The sequence below is a fragment of the Loxodonta africana genome, chromosome 6 (assembly GCF_030014295.1).
Source record: "Loxodonta africana isolate mLoxAfr1 chromosome 6, mLoxAfr1.hap2, whole genome shotgun sequence".
NCBI classification, from domain to species: domain Eukaryota; kingdom Metazoa; phylum Chordata; class Mammalia; order Proboscidea; family Elephantidae; genus Loxodonta; species Loxodonta africana.
In genome coordinates, this window is record NC_087347.1 from 43,495,397 (window position 1) to 43,513,270 (window position 17,874).

Consider the following 17,874-nt stretch of genomic DNA (forward strand, 5'->3'; position numbering starts at 1 on the left):
ATCAACACTGAAATTGAAAGACCAAACTGAAGGATTAAATCATGCCAGTTAGTATTTCACTTTCTTCCTTTAGTATGATAAAACTTCAACCCATACCATCTGTGAACTATAAGATTTTTACTAGTGTATCTGATCTGTCTCTTTGAGATATACACACAGCACACACACATACCTTCCAAATGTTGTTCATTAGTTATTTTTTTCTTGAAATGCTGGCTTAGTAGAATAATTCAAAGCCCACGAGTTTGCTTCTTTGTATTAACTCATTATAACTAGAAAATTTGCTAAGTAAAATTCATGCACAATCGTGAAAAGAGCGACAGTAAGAATTATCAAATAAATTTCCATTATATCTACATAGTCCTAAATCTAATTGTTCCATAGGTACTTGTTTGGAGCTAACTTAGTTTTAGGCACCAGAGATGCAAAGATGAATATTAACAGAAAACAACATCATCATGGGAGATACTAGTCTTACTGGATTTCTTTTATTATTTTTTTTATCTCTCTCTTTATTGTGCTTTAGATGAGGTTTACAAGCAAATTAGTTTATCATTAAACAAATATTCATATTGTTTTGTGACACTGGTTGCCAACCCCATGACATGTCAACACTCTCCCCTTCTCGACCCTGGTTCCCCATTTCCATTTGTCCAGCTTTCCTGTCCCCTCCTGCCTTCTCATCCTTGCCCCTGGGCTGCTATGCCCATTTAATCTCATATACACAGTTCAGCTACGTGTATTATTGTTTATTTTATGGGCCTGTCTAATCTTTGGCTGAGGGGTAAACCTCAGGAATAACTTCAGTATTGAGTTCAAAGGGTGCTGGATTTCTTTTAAACTTTATAATCACTGGATTTTTCAAGAGAAGTTTTACAATCTCAGTTTCTCTCAAATTGTCAAAAATAGATAGCATATCTAAGAATATCAGATACCATCCCTGCCTCTCACCCCATCTGTCACTTGTTAATTATAATTATGTCTCTAGCAGTTAAGAACTTCTTCAGTAACCTCCTCTACCTACTTGTTTTCTTTCTTCCTTTTTCTCTCTCGTTTCCTTTTTCCTTTCTCCCTCTCAAACACTGCAGCATTTCACTCTTTCCTTGTAATATAGATACCTAATTCATTTATTTTTCTTATATTCTTCAGAAAAAGGCAGATTTTGTTTTCATAGCGCTTCTTTTCATAACGAAACATGCACTGCATTTAGAAGTAAACTATAAAAACTTCTAAAATATTTTATAAGAATTTTACAATTATTATATGCTATTTATTCTCTGAGTTTACTAATACCTCTTTGGGATCTTTTTCAACTTCCATTTTACTTCACTGATAAAATTTTCAAGAGTTCTCTGTAAACCCTGACTCTGCTTTTTTCATAATTTTCTCTCCTATATCCTCGTAAAGGAGCCCTGGTGGTGGAGTGGCTGGGTTTTTATATCCTCTGTAAAGGAGCCCTGGTGGTGGAGTGGTTAAGCGCTTAGTCGCTAATTAAGAGGTTAGTGGTTTAAACCCACCAGCTGCTCCGTGGAAGAAAGATGTGGCAGTCTGCTTCTGTAAAGATTACAGCCTTGGAAACCCGATGTGGCAGTTCTATTCTATCCTATAGGGTTGCTATGAGTCAGTGGAATCAACTCGACGACAATGGATTTGGTTTGGTTTGGATAGCCTTTGTGAGGTCACTGGGTGGCACGAATGGTTTGCATTTGACTAGTAACCTAAAGGTTGGCAGTTCAAACTCACCCAGAGATACCACGGGAGAAAGGGCTGGCAATCTGCTTTCTTAAAGATACCATTTAAGAAAACCATAGGGAGCAGTTCTACTCCGTAACGCATGGGAGTGCCTTAAGTCCGGAATCGACACCATGGCAATGGGTTTGTTTTATTTTCTTTTTTGTTTTTTATATCTTCTGTAATATGATTCCTGTGTTCCCTACCCTGGTAGCATAGTGGTTAAGTGCGATGGCTGCTACCCAAAAAGTCAACAGTTCGAATCTACCAGGCGCTCCTTAGAAACTCTATGGGACAGTTCTACTCTATCCTATAGGGTCGCTATGAGTTGGAATCGATTCGATGGCAACGGGTTTGGTTTGGTTTTGGGTTATCCAACAGAAACTCGTATATGAATACCAATGACCTCCTCCTGTTCAAATTCAAAGATCATTCTACAGTTCTATTTCCTTTAGACCTTTTAGTTACATCTATTGCCACCAATCTTGGTTCTTAAAGCTTTCTAACACTGACTTCCAAGACACTATGATTTCTTAATTTTCTCACTATTTTCCTGATCATTTGTCTTCTTCTTGGGGTGACCTCAACATTAAATCTTTAATCACCAATTTTTCTCTCTGTTCATTTACCCCCTTAGGATAAAAACAGAGATGTACTCCATTACTATCCATATATAAACAACTCCCAAATAATCATTTTAATCTTAGTTCTCTCAACATCCTCTTTAATTTCTTTAAAAATTTTTCTTCAGTATTCTATCAATACCCCATCCAAAGGTCTCCATAATTAACTCATCTTTCCAATGTAAACCAATATTCTTTCCTAAGTTCTTGGCTGCTACCCTCACTATTTCTCAGACTTACAAATCTTTTTCAATTCCTTAGGCCCCTTTCCTACCAACAGCTAACCAGAACCACAGACACCTTCTCTCAGATGTGCCCCTTTTTTCCCATTTTCATATCCAGCATTCTAGCATATCTTAATGCAACTCTTTTCTTCTTCCTATTTAAACCCCTCCAGTTCTATTTCAATTCATCCTATATATCTGCTAAAATAGTCTTCTGCAAACAAGATTTAATTGCCTTTCTCCATTTAAACATCTGAGATTGCTCCTTTTTATCAGATCAAAAGTTGTTTTTTTAATGCAGCAGTTGTTCAAATAATGTTGCTGATGGCAGTGTGCTAATGTTGATGAGAGCATCACTTTAGTCAGATATGCCTCTAAAACAAAAATTCTGGATCAGAATATAAAAAAAAAAAAAAAAAAAAAGCTGTGGCCAAATTTCCAATAATAATAAAATACTTCTGATACTATTGCAATTGCTGCTATTTTTAGAAAAACACCGAAGTTGACAACTCTGTACTTCCAATTAACTGGGAAATGTACTTCTAAATAATAACTGATTGACCTTTAATTAATCTAAATAATTATTAATTTATTTTACTATATTTTAGAACTATAAACTAATTTTTAATGCTTAACATCTTTAGAGAAAAACAATTCCACCCCACTATTAATCTGCTTTTATTAAATAGCTCCATTTCATAGATTTGTCTAATGCTGGCTTACTTGATTTTTTTTTCCTTTTTCTATTCTTTTAATGGTATTTATTTCTGAAAGGTAGAGACCATATATATCAAATAATTTTGTAAAGCATATAGAAATTCAATCCACAGACTGGTACCTATTATAGGTTTCTATATGACTATAACAACAGTGATGTAATCCTAACAAGGGGAGTAAAACAATAAACTAATCTTACTATTTTAAATAAGTCTCAAGCAAGCATTCACATTACATGAGGGTTCTTTCACGTAAAAAAAAGAGAAAGAAGGGGGAGGAGGAGAGGGAGACAGAAGGAAAAAAGGAAGGAAGGAAGGAAAGTATGTTCAGAATGTTCACAGTGGATAATTCATTACTTCTAATTCCCTATTGGGTCAACTCAGGAAACATCATAAGTATACCTCGTCTCAGATGCTCAGAGGGTGCATAGGGAAAATGACTACTAAAGCAATCAAAGACCAAACTATACACAGCTAAATAAGCTATGGGCAATTAATTAAATTGTACTCAGAAGCAAACTTCAAGTCCTTTAAAAAAAAAAAAATTCTTGATTCACATCCTTCTGCTAATAATATCGAGGAACACTAGATGGCAATGAACTAAAGGTTTAAATGAAACTAAAAAGATTCTTACATAAAAGTTATTTAATGTAGTTAGAGAAAGAAGACATAACTGCTTCACTTCAGAACACACCAACTTTTGACAATAGTTCTCTTACCTGGGAAGAGGTCTGTGCATCTCATAAATATCTCCCAATAGATTAGTCCAAGCGCATACATGTCTACTTGTTTCAAAGCTGATTCACAGTCCCTCAGGTTCACAGCTCCTTCTAGCACTTCTGGTGCCATATATCTGATTGTGCCAACCTGATAAATTAGAGCGATTTTTTTCAGTAACAGAATGTAACACACTCTGAAGGGTAGGCATTAGACCAGAAGTTACATGTAAATTTTAATAATGTCAATGATATGTGATTTGACCCTAAGTGTGTCAGTGACCCTTTCTATACATGATTTTTCACCTATAAAGTGCCCTTCCTGAATAGTTAAGCTGTGGTAAATCCATTTTATTGAATACTACTCATTGATCATAAAAAATGAGCTAGATCTTCGTGTGTGTAACATAAACTCTGTAAGAAATAGCAAGTAAAAAAAATTACAAAACAATATGAACATTTAATATTTTTAAAACTCACAAAAATGCATTTACATACGTATAGACATATATATGTGAGTGTAGAGATAAGGATAGGAACACTATGTCCCACAATTGTAAGAGTGATTATTTGTAGGGAGGGCATTTGAAGGGATTTCCACTTTTTATCATCAGAAACTTTCACAATGAGAATCCATTCATTTATCACTTGCCCTTGTGTAATTTAAGAAAATAAAAATTTAAATGTGCTTCTCTGATAAGTTATGAATAAAGATAAATCACAGGGTATGTACGTTGGAGGCCTTAGAAATTCTAAGAATAAAAAAAAAAAAAAGAGAAAACCAAACCCAGTGCCCTCGAGTCAATTCCGACTCATAGCGACCCTACAGGACAGAGTAGAACCGCCCCACAGAGTTTCCAAGGAGCGCCTGGTGGATTCGAACTGCCCACCCTTTGGTTAGCAGCCCTAGCACTTAACCACTACACTACCAGGGTTTCCTCTAAGAATAAAAGTGACCATAATTTCTAGGCACTATCACTGACTCTAACTTTTACATTTAAACCATGGTTTGTCAACAGCAACACCACTGACATTTTGGACTATTCTTTGTTTGGGGAGCCTACTGTGTGCATTGTATGATGCTTGGCAGATCCCACCAGAGGCCAATAGCATCCTCCCCTCCCCAGTTGTGACCGTCAAAAATGTCTCTGGATATTACCAAATGTCCCCTGAGGGACAAAATCACCCCTGGTTGAGAACAATTGATTTCAATGGAAAAGCAATACAGTGTATTTCTGTCTTATCAATCTTTAGCCTCTAGTTTCTAATAAATATTCCATGTAATTATCATAATCTTTACAACAGTGCCCACTGCTCTGGTTTGGCATCTGGCAAAGCCATCTGGAGCTGTGGCTTTTGTGTAAGAGAATATTGGGAGAATGACTGAAGTTCCTGAACTTTAGGCATAAGGATAATGGAGCGTGATCCCAACATCTCCCTCTAGGGTTTAGGGTTGACATACTCAGAGGAATCTCCAGTCTACTATAAGCAGTGGAGAGCTATAAAGAATGGTTAATAATGGCTCACACAAAGTAATGTGGTTATGACTGTGACTCATTTACATTGTCTGCCACAAACTGAGAAGCTATACTACAATGACAGACTATACCACACATACATTCGCCTATGTTTGTAGACTTTCAAAAAGGAAATTATGTCATCAGAAGGTTGACTGTACCAGCTCAAACTTGGCAACTTTATTCTTGCTTCAAAAATCAGTTCTACTCCCAGACTATGGCCTTAAGACAACCCTCTGACTTGGAACTACATCCATTCCAGAAACCACCTTCCAACCAAGCAATAGACAGGCCTGTAAAATAAACAATAACACCCGAAAAGAACATGATTCATAGAACAAACAATTATACTAGACCAGAAGGGCAACATTTGCCCAAAAGTAAAGATGAGAAGCCAGGAAGGAATACGAAACCCAGATGAAAGGAAACGGGAACCTAGGCAGAAACAGGGAGAGTGCTGACAAACTGTGGGGATTGCAAACAATGTCATGGAACACTCTGTGTACAATTTGTTGAACGGGAAACTAATTTGCTCTGTAAACTTTCACCTAAAACACAATGTTTTAAAATAACATCAGTTCCCTACATTGTTAGGGGGCACTGAGCTAAAAATTTGAAAATGGATAGTGCTGATGGTTGCACAACTTGATGAACGTAATTAATGCCACTAAAGTGTACATATAAAAAATGTTGAAATGACAAATATTTTCTTATATACATACTTAACCAAACTAAAAAAAAAAGATCAGTTCCTACAAAATTCCTTCTAATGCTTGTCAAAACAAGTTGGAATGACAGTGATTTCCAAAAAGAACTGATGAACTTTATGAAGGACTTTATGCAATATCTTTTTGTATTCCCTAATTTTGTAATTCCTAATATGCTGCAATAACAGACTACATCACACATTATAGCACACATGGATGGCAGCATATATGGAAAATAGTCCTGAGTGCTAAGTGGATTTTTAAATTCAATTCATTGTGCTTACAAAGTATTTCAGTGTGATACCTTTTGTACAAACTCACCTCACTTATGGCTGCATTATCTTCTTCCCCTGGGCGTACAAGTCTATTTCCAGTCAGCCTCATGGACAACCCAAAGTCACTTATAACACAGGTTCCATCATTTTTCACCAGTACATTTCTGCTGTTTAAATCTCGATGGGAAATCGCGGGTTTGTAATGATCTGTTTGGATAATTTCAAATATTTATTTATACTTACAAAGATATTTTTGTTGTTGTGTGCTATATTGGATATGAAATGAGAATGTAGATAATAGAAACTACATGAATATAGAAAATATAGAAGATGGTATTAATGTTCTTCCCATTAATTTTCTAATACCAAAAAATGACACAAGAGACTTAAACTCACAATCATCACTGTTTCCTAATATATTTTACAATACAACTCTTCTCGTATGTACAGTTAACTAAGTATTAAACATTCAGTTATACCTAATAGCCAACATACTGTTTCTAATTCTAACACGCACTGGGGTTTTCTCTTCATTTCTAGGGTAGCAAAAGAAGGCAGGAGAGGAAGGAATATTTGGTATATAAAACAACAACAAAAGCCAACTTGTCTAAAACAAGCATGAGTAGGAATCGACTTGATGGCAGTGGGTTTTTGGTTTTTCACATTATCACTAGACTATACGGTCCCTGAAAGTAGACAGAGAACATGTTCTACCTGGATTTAAAAAGCTTGGCACAAAGTAGACACATGATAAATGCTACACTGCTTTTTCCTATCTATATAGACATCTTTTATAAACCTTGTATTAATCTATAGTTCTTGAAATGAAAAAAATTATAGCAGTTTCTGAAATTCTTGTGTAAACAATGTATATAATAATTCTGTGTTTGTATTTAGGCACAAATAGACTCAGTATTTTGATTTATTATTCTCATTAGTAGGTAGAGACTGCAATTTCACCAACAAGGAAACCGGAAAGGATACTGATTCCTTTGATACAAAAAAATAAAGCGACAGCACAACTGAGAAAAAAATAGGAGTTACCATGTTTCTTCATCTAAAAGTTAATTTCCTTCTCATTTTCTCCCCTTCCCACTTCCTTTCCAGGCGTCCTTCTAAAGCTTGTACTAACTTGGTTTCTACTCAATTCCTGTAAGAGTTGTATTCCTCACTCTGGATAAAACCACAATAGAAGAGTATGTGGTATAATCTATAGCTGATATTTACATAGGAAAATTAATGCAGACACTGGAAAATGTTTATATACTGATACCAAGTCAGTATTTAAATTAAAAGATCTCACACTTTTGGGAAACCAGGCCAATGACGGGGAGCAGGTTGAGCCAGTGAGACAGGCAGAAGGAGAGACAGGGTTGTGCTTCTTGCTATTATTTGAAAGAAAGGAAAGGGGAAAGAGAGAACAGAGAAGAGACAAGATAAAACTCCAGACACTACCCTTCCTACCATCACCAAAGCAAAGGGAAGAGTGAACTATTGACTGTCCTTTGGAGAAGTCTTTTTCATTTTAACGTACCTTCACTATTCATTTTAAGCTTTGGGGTGGGGGGGAATGGTAGCAAGAAAGGGGCAGAACATACAGTGATTTTACCCTGGACCACAGCACTGTACTAAGCAAAGCCTTTCCTGCATAAGCAAATCTGTCAAAGGAAAGCATGATATTATTTTAATTACAGTAAAAAATAAAACCTGGACAAAAAATAGTCTCTTTGTGGATATTTACACACACACACACACAGAGACACACACACACAGAGCAAAGGAGAACTTGGAAAGATACACGCAAATTAGTTAACAGTAATTTTTCTGGTGAGGTTTTTGAATGATCTATACATGTTTTCTTCATTAGATTTTTTTTTTTGTAATTAGAGTACATTGCTTTTATCATAAAGAAAAAAAAACTCATAGACCCAATTACTCTAAATTACAAATAAATAAACAGGTTCAGTTCCTCCTTATTCTGAAGTAACAAACAGATGAATAAGTATTAATAGCATTATTCCTAGCTACCAAACTTCTACCCTAACCAGCAAATTCACATCTGAGGATACTGAGCAGAATACAGTTCTCTGAAAGAACACCTTAAAATGTTTCAAAATGGTATGGAATAGTTAAGAATATTTTTTAAATAATTAGGTAAAACCATAAATTCAAATGGCTACTATATTTATGTCATATTCAATGGCATTTATATACTCAGCTTTAAAAAAGGTAACTGTTTAATTTTAGGCAATGTTTCAGAGTAATAACTGTTTAAATAAAACTCATTTTAAGACAATCATTCTTTTCTGCCAGTGTTTGACTAAAAGCCTTGCTGAATTATGCAAGCCTTGAAAAGTGGGATTAGGATGTATTTTAACCTCTGTGCTAAGCCAGCTTTCTGGGGGAGTCATAATAATCTTTAAGGGTAAGGGAACAGAGTCCAAGCTGTTAATGTGCTAAAGCACCACAGCAAGTGCATCAAGTCGCTGACACAGGCGATAACGGTGGTCAATTCTGTACTCAGGAAAAGCACGATATCAGGATAAACCAACTAATAAATTATTCAGGAGATAGTATTTATATATGAATTGTCAGCTAGAAAAGACCCACAGCTATTATACATGGAACAAAGACCTAAGAAATTGATACATTAAGGATTCTCTTCACAACAGAGGACAGAGAGGCTTAAAAAAGCAATGTTCTGGATTATAAAATGACAAGAATATGCTGTAATGGATGAAAGCTTAACAAAGCATGGAGACAGAATTTTCACAGCAAAGCTAATTTAGAGGTGCCGGTGATCTGAGGTGTATTTTGAAGCAAAGTGAGAAAACAAGTGTATTAAACAGTGCTCTGAACAACTAGCAAAAATGTACACTGAAGCTAAGCAACACAAGAGTTACAGCACGAACAAAACCACACAGTGTGAAACATTGGCAAGGCTTATTCCCTACCATCCTTTCTCCTCTCCCTACTTAGTAAGAGAAACCAATTTTATTTGAGGCAGCAATGCACCCATATAAAAAAAACTGTATTCTCAGTCTCCTCTGCAGTTAAGTGTGGCAACAATACGTAAGCATAAGAGTGGGACTTCTGGAGGCAGAAGGGAACAATCCCTTCTATTTCCCCTTCCTTCTTCCTTCTGACTAGAACACAGCACGATGAACGATGAGGTCACCTTGAAAATGGAAGCCATATATAAAGGGCGGTGGAGAAAAAATATGGGAGACTGGGGCCCTAGTAGTACTGATGCTGCCCAAACAACCCCAGACTATCTACTTTAGATTCTTATATAACATTAAAAAAAAAAATTCTTTCTTACTGAAGCCACTGTTACTTTCTGACAGATTTGACAAAACCAAATTCTAGCTAACAGAACCACTGACTTATAAAAAGATACATTTAGGTTTCATACTAAAGAACAAGCCATAGAATAAGGATCCAAGAGCTGTTAAAAATACAGAAGTCGTAACGCACTGTAGTTTATTTAAATAAACACAATAAATACAAGGAAAACAAAATATAGCCTAGACCACATTCAAGACCTCCACTGAACTCTCTGTAACAAACTGGCAGAAAAGTGAAAGGAGAGAATTCATAGAGGATTGCCTAAGAGGATTTTTAGGGGAAGGTCCTGAAAATGTTATACTTCGCTTTTATCCACATTCCTTTATCAAAACACAGTTACTTGGCACCAAAAAAAAAAAAAAAAAAGACCAGACTTACTGGTCTGACAGAGACTGGAGAAACCCCGAGAATATAGCCCCTGGAAATCCTTTAAAATCAGTACTGAATTCATTCCACAGGTTCACCTTCGGCCAAAGATTAGAAAAGCCCATGAAACAAAATGAGACTAAGTAGGTACACCAGCCCAGGGGCAAGGGCAAGAAGGCAGGAGGGGCAGAAAAGCTGGTTAATGGAGAACCCAAGGTCAAGAAGGGGAGCGTGTTGACATGTCATGGGGTTGGAAACCAATGTCACAAAACAGTATGTGCATTAATTGTTTAATGAGAAACTAATTTGCTCTGTAAACCTTCATCTAAAGCACAATGATAAAAAGAACCCTAAAAACAAAAACAAAAAAAACACATATATAGCCTAGCTGAGAAGTTCCTAACCTGAATCATAGGTGGGGTTTTGAGGGGTCTGAGGATCCCCTACAATCATAAAAAATACTTTGTAAATATGCCTGTATGTGTACCTTTACAGGAAGGAGTTCAGAGGTTTAATCTAATTCTCAAAGGAATCCATGATCCCTCGAATCTTAAAGTTCTTTTTCTTATTCTTCATATTCCATGCCAAATATGTTTCCTCATGCTAATCTTTTAAACAACTGGCTATAATATAAAATGTCCTTTTACTTTGAAGATATGATTAAAATTTTCCTTTGTGGATTTTGATCCCACATGACTGTTGTTATTCTTCTATTTATTGTCTTACCTCCTCGTGGTAATTCTGTGTGAAGATAGGCCAGTCCTCTGGTAACAGAATGAGCCAGGCGACAAGAGCTTACCCAGTCATTTGTATGGAGACTCAAATACTTGCACAGGGATCCCTATATAGAGGAAACAGTACAAAAAATAAAAAAGTGAGATTAATTTACATTAACATGAGGTTATAAGTTAGTAGGCTGATAAAGGATTTGCACAGGCAAGGATTCCATGAAGATCTAACGAATTACTACATTTCAGAATCTCAAAAAAGTTAGTAAGACATTTTTGTGGGTTGAGAGAAGAGGAAGAAAATAGAAAGGAAAAGAGAATTTAAACATTATCGATCATTAAGTCTCCAATGTTAAAAATTATGAATGGTTATTTCCTTTAAAATCATTTTTGATCTATTGAAAGACAGAAAAATAATTCTTTTAGACTCTTTACACACTAATCTTTTACCAGTACAAATATAAATCATATTGTTATGTTTTACAAGTAGAAAATAGAAAGCATATATATATATATACATACACACACATACATACATCAATGGCACTGGGTGGTTTTGGACATACATACATATATATATATGCTACTCAAAGTGCTTGTTCACAAAATGTTATCAGTCTGTGATCAGATAAGGATCTCGCACTAGAATGAATGTCAATCAAAGCATGTTTCCTTCATTGAAAAAATATTGCTATCAAAAATTTTAAAAAGGGCTAAATTAAACAGTATAATTAGTGCTGTAGTTGATTCACATTCTGGAGTGAGATCCTTATCTCATTGAGTACAATTATTAACAAGTTTTTGTGTAGAACAAAATTTAAATTCATAAAAAAGACCAGATTTACTGGTCCAGAGAGACTGGAGGAACCCCTAAGACTATGGCCTTTAGACACCCTTGTAACTTGGAACTGAAGCCAAACAATAAACAGGCCTATAAAATAAACAATAACACCTGTGAGGAAAGTGTTCCTTAGAATAATTACCTATATAAGGCTAAAAGGGCAACATCTGCCCAAAAGAGAAGATGAAAAGGCAGGAAGGGGCAGGAAAACTAGACAAATGGAAATGTAGAATTCAGGGTAATGGGGAGAGTGCTGACACACTGTGGAAATTGAAACCAATGTCCTACAACAATCTGTGTATAAACTATTGAATGGGGGACTAATTTGCTCTGTAAACCTTCACCTAAAGCACAATAATAATAATAAATAATAACAACCAGTTTGTGAACCAACACAGCTCTTTACTACATTGGTCCTCTTGAAAGTCAGATTGACAGCTAATATAAACATCAGTTTATCTTTTATGAAGAACTTACATTGGGATAATATTCCATCACAAGCAAATACTCCATGCGTCCATCAGCAGTGACTCTCTCATCTCCAACTATAAAGCGAGCAATGTTGTCATGTTCCATCAAAGGCACTCTGTAAATGTTCTTCTCGTTGATAAAGTTTTGACGGTTTGCAAAGGAAAACACTTTTACAGCAACTGGACGTTCATCCAAGGAACCTTTATACACTGCTCCATATCGACCCCGACCAATCAGCTGTAAATTTTTTTGAAGAGTGTAAGGTGTTAATTCATATCACAATTGAACAATCAAGATTTTATTAAATGTTGTTGTTGTGAGGTGGCGTCAAGTCGATACCAACTCATAGCAACCCTATGTACAACAGAACAAAACACTGCCCAGTCTTGTACCATCCTCACAACGGCTGCTATGTTTGAGCTCATTGTTGCAGCCACTATGTCAGTCCATCTTGTTGGGGGTCTTCCTCTTTTTCCCTGACCCTCTACTTTGCCAAGCATGATGTCCTTCTCCAGGGACTGGTCCCTCCTGATAATATGTCCAAAGTACATGAGTATTATTTAGTTTACTAAATAATAAAGCACAAATCCATATGGTATACCACAGCTCTCTGTTGCTTACATCTTAAATTACTCCACTATCAAAACACCAATAAAGTCCGCTTCTAGTATGGCTGAGGTAGCTCTTGCCAGACCCAGCCCTCCCACAGAAAACAACTAAAACAAACAAAAATTGTATAAAGGCACTGGAGAATGAACAAAAGCAGGCAGGTTCTGAGGGGAGCCAACACTTAGAAGAAGGGAATGGCATGGGTTAAGTCACCCATTTTTATGGCTTTTAGCCTGAGGGCAAGCTGAAATCAGCACTCTGCAGGTGAGCTAAAACTTTAATAGAAAATCCATAGTCCTTCTGATCCAAGGAACTAGAGGACAGAATTTCAAGCAACTACAGCTGCTGGAAAATGAAAAGGATAATTCAAGAAAGGAGAGAGTCAGAGAGGAAGAAACTCAGTGAATGCACGGGACAGACTCCAGCTAAAGATAAAATAATTGCAATGAGATTTGAGATTCTACCCAAGAGACAAAAATCAACACACTTCAGAGGAAAATAAGGGAATCCAGGGAGTCCACAATATAATATTCACAACATCCAGGATATAACCCATAACTACTCGATACACAAAGAACCAGCAAAATGAAACCTATTCTCTTTCTTTGTGGCTTCTGAGGATTTCTCTTGCTTTTTATTGAGACCAGTTAGGGATTTACCATAACTTATTTAAGGATGTTTGCTATATTTTATACACTATTACTAGGTTAAAATTTAACATACTGACAGACTGTCCTTTCAAAAGGTTCTGTCAATAAATAGTCAAATCAGCAATGTTTGGGAGTGCTTCTTTCACTCAATCCTGGATAAAATCCCATTGTTTAATTACTACTCACTTCTATCTAGCAAGTTGGACATTTTATTGTATATTATTTGGCCACACTTACTTCTTTTGTGAACTGGCAGGTCATATCTTTTGTCGATTTTTTTTTGTGAGTTGTTTCTTTTATACTGATTTATGTCAGTTCTTTATTCATTATTTGTTTATGTGTTGAAATATATTTTTCAAATTTGGCTTTCAACTTTGTTTATTGTATTTCCCCCCCAGACAGAATGTATTTTAAATGTTTTGTATAGTCAAATTTATCCTATTTATTACTAAATGGTCACTGGTTTGGGGACCATAGTTATAAAGAGAGCCATTCCTAATAAAGATCATAAAAAATATTCATCATGGTAAGATTTTTAACATAGCTTTTGAGACATTAACAAATGAAAATTAACTTCTATGGAATATGTAATATTCATAAAAAACCCATAGCCACTGAGTCTATTCTGACTCCCAGCAACCCTATAAGACAGAGTAGAACTGCCCCATAGGGTTTCCCAGGCTGTAATCTTTACGGAAGCAGACTGCCACATCTTTCTCCAGTGGAGCGGCTAGTAGGTTCTAACTGCCAAACTTCCAGTTAGCACCCAGGTGCTTAACCACTGTGCCACCAGTGTTCCCCTATAATAGTCACATGTACGTATAATGTATGTAATACACGCACCAAAAAAAAAAAAAAACTCAAATCTGTTGCCGTCAAATCGATACCAACTCATAGCAACCCTATAGGACAGAGCAGAACTGCCCCATAGAGGTTCCAAGGAGCACCTGGTGGATTCAAACTGCCAAACTTTTGGTTAGCAGACATAGCTCTTAACCACTACGCCACCAGGGTTTGCAACATACATACAGTCAAGGAACATTTATTTGGAATCTACTATGGATTTTTTTTATGGAATGTTTGTCTAGCATGAATATTTGGAATCAACTGGACAGCAACAGGTTTGGGGTTTTTTTGGTATGGTTTGTTTGTCTAGCACACTCTTCTCAGAATTTCACATCTTAATTCCTATAGTCTGTTCAAATCTCTACTCAAAAGTCACTTGCCCAGTAAGCCCTTTTCTGATGTAATTTCTATATCCTTTCCATCACTTTATCTCCTTACCCACTTTTTTTTCTTCATAGCACTTACCACTACTTGAAATTATATGATACATTCACTTAATTACTTCTTCGTAGACTCTCCCCCACTAGAATGTAAGTCGTAAGAGAGATCCCAGTTTTTTCACCTATATTCCAGTATCTAGAATAGGAGTTGGCACAAAATTGATACTCAAGAAATGTTGGTTAAATAAAAGAATAAATGAATTTGTGAGTAAATGAAGTTACTGTCCCACTGCACTATGACAGTAGAAAGATAAGTCCATGATCTAACAGCAACCTTACCTCCAACAGTTTCAGGTTATCTAGGTCAAGAGAGGGCTCTGATGCTGCTGCCTCCATCATGTTCATACTGTGAAGACCTTGTTTACGGTCTCCTGTAGAAACAGGAAACAGAAGTTACTAGTATGTGACTCTTAAAATGAAGATCTTAATTACACTTTTTATTACATTGCAATTAAAAAGGAGAGCTACAGGAGGGTTAGCAGCAAGACTTATATTTAACGTTAATGGGAGTAAAAGTATTTACTAAACTAGGAATCATTTATAAACAAATATGAATGATGAATAACTTGAAAGCTGAATTCTGGGAGACGGTTCTGCAACAGACCTAGTTTAGAGGTTTAAAACCTTAAGAAAATATTGTAGAAGCTTTAGAGAAGATTTTATTAAAATTATTGAAACAAATGAGTGCTGATTTCCTAAAATACCTCTCAAACCTAAAGTTTATTAGAATTGACTGAACATTTAATGATAGTGAGTTATTACTGTTTTTTTTAAGATATGAAAATAGTGCTGTACCTATATATTTTTTAAGTCTGTACATTTCAGAGATAACACTGAAGTATATATAGATAAATAGATAGATAATATGAACAGATAAATGGTATCTGTGATTTGCTTCAAAATAAGCCAGTGGCATGGGATGGGGCAGTGAGGTGGGGGGTATAGATGAAGCAATACTGTCCATATGTGGTAACTGCTGTAGATAGGTGATAGGTATTTTGCATACATTTGAAACTTTTCATAAAAAATTTTTAAAGTTTATCAGAGAGAAGAATGGGAGCTACTATAACACACAGCTTTTAAAAAGAAGAAAATAGATTCTGATTAAATGACACATTAAATATACAGTAGGACAAAAAGTGAGATTTTTACCTGTCAGCATCCTGTATCCAAAGCATAAGGCAACTATCAAAACAGCTAATGCAGAGACTGATGCCAAAGCAATGATTATTGTCTCATCTTGGTTAAATGAATGAGGTGGACCTAAAAGAATACAAAAAAATATACTCATCCTTTTAAGTATTTTGTTAATACTAAATGCTGACAGGCTGCCCTTTGGAAACACTATCAATATAGTCAAATCAGCAATGTTTTTGCATCAAAAGAAATGAAAGAAAAATTAATAATAAATTTGTGATAATTGCACATAATCTATTTTTTAATCATACAAATGACCTTATACAGATTTGGGACATTGCTATTTAAATATCTGATACATTGTGGAAAACACTGATTATATAGTATGTTAAAAGCACAGTCTTTGGGATCACATCTGGATTTAAATCCTGGCTCTACACCACTTGCTCAGTGACATTAAGCAAATTATTTTACTTTTCTGAGTTCACTACCTCACAAGTCTGGTGTGAGGCTTAGATGGGAAAATGATCGTGAACTGCTTAGTACACTGTTTGGAACATAGTACTTATGCAACAAATGGTAGTTATTATTTTTATCAATGGTAATAAGAATATGGCTTTGTAGGCAGTTAAATCAGCATTTGACTTGAAACTCAGTTCTTTAACTTACTATATAACTTTGGGAAAATTTCTTCGCTGAGTCTAATTTTCCTCGCAGAATGGGAACACACATATCTAAATCACAGTGCTATTATGAGCATGTCAAATATTTCATTTGTTAGTTCCATTCTGTGAGCCAGATCATGCCTACAGCAATGCTGTTTAGGATGACGTCCACAAGCTAGAGCACATCCAGGAGAGAGTAACTAGAACAGTGAAGCGTATGAGAACTCTGAAATGTGATGGGCAGAAACAGTTGCAAGTGCCCAACATAGAAAAAGAGAAAACTTCAAAGGATATAATAGCTGTCTTCATGTGGAAAAAGGGACTTGTTTTGCAAAGTTAGAGAGAATAGCCAGATTTAATTAGTGCATGTTCAAGGACAGCAGTCTTCAGCTCAGCATACAAAAAAATTGACTGCTTACAAAATAGAGCTGTTCAAAATGGAATGAGGCATGAGGTACCCTATGAAAGAGTTGTTCATTATTTTTTTACTAGAGATATTCAGGCAATATTTGATAATACTGGCCAGAGGCTGCGCTTGATGACTACAAATATCGTTATTTAATCATTCTTTACATTTGAGCAAAATCAAGTATACCGTATTTTAAAACTTTCTTACTTTGGACATTACATTCATGGGTTGTACTCAAACTAAAAGCCTGTATGGCAAAGTTAAAACCTCAAGGACAAAGAGTTCCTCAGGTGGGCATTCCTGTTCTGTATCAATGGATTTATGTCAAATTAAGAACCACCGATGGCTTCTTAGATCAGATGAAATCACACATCATGTCAGCTATTTTAAAACATGAAAAAACTGACTCCCAGTTTCACTTAGGGTGTAAAAAGAAGCAAGAGAATTTTGCTCCCACTTTAATAACAAGCTGAAACACTCTAATAACAAACCAAAAAACATATAAAATCTAGTCTTTTTTTTTTTTCCTAAAGTCATTAAGAGCTGAGGACACAGAGAAACCCAATGGATTAAAATCTAGAATGTGAGAAAAGAGACCCATGGCTGCTTTTATCCTTGGTGAAGCAATGAGCAGAGGAGGATACCATCAGAGATATAGCTAGGAAGAAAACAGCTGAATATTTAACAAAACATTAAAGGTTGAATACAGGCTAGCATGACAGCCAAAAATACCTAGGTGCCCCAAACACAAAGAGAGTTTGCAGTCATGTGTCAGCTCTTTAAGAATCATTTTTCACAGGGCTTCACCACGTGCTCACAAGTATGAATGAAGGCAGAACAAGAGAACTGAGAGAA

General features: G+C 35.7%; 1 protein-coding gene across 7 annotated transcripts in view; it reads right to left on the reverse strand.

Annotated features, from left to right (window-relative positions):
• Window positions 1–17,874, reverse strand: part of BMPR2 (bone morphogenetic protein receptor type 2) — a 154,250-nt gene that overhangs the window by 25,222 nt on the left and 111,154 nt on the right. For 6 of the 7 annotated variants that reach the window (XR_010322251.1, XM_010602429.3, XM_064286803.1 and 3 more), the window contains 6 exons: window positions 15,961–16,071; window positions 15,088–15,179; window positions 12,270–12,500; window positions 10,950–11,064; window positions 6,556–6,716; window positions 4,014–4,161 (listed from right to left, as the gene is read on the reverse strand). Coding sequence is in view for 6 of the 7 variants with exons in the window: in XM_010602429.3 (XP_010600731.1) it covers window positions 4,014–4,161; window positions 6,556–6,716; window positions 10,950–11,064; window positions 12,270–12,500; window positions 15,088–15,179; window positions 15,961–16,071 (858 nt within the window). In the remaining variant the exon portion in view is untranslated. The remainder of the gene's footprint in view (window positions 1–4,013; window positions 4,162–6,555; window positions 6,717–10,949; window positions 11,065–12,269; window positions 12,501–15,087; window positions 15,180–15,960; window positions 16,072–17,874) is intronic. The other variant, XM_064286804.1, reaches the window with a different exon arrangement.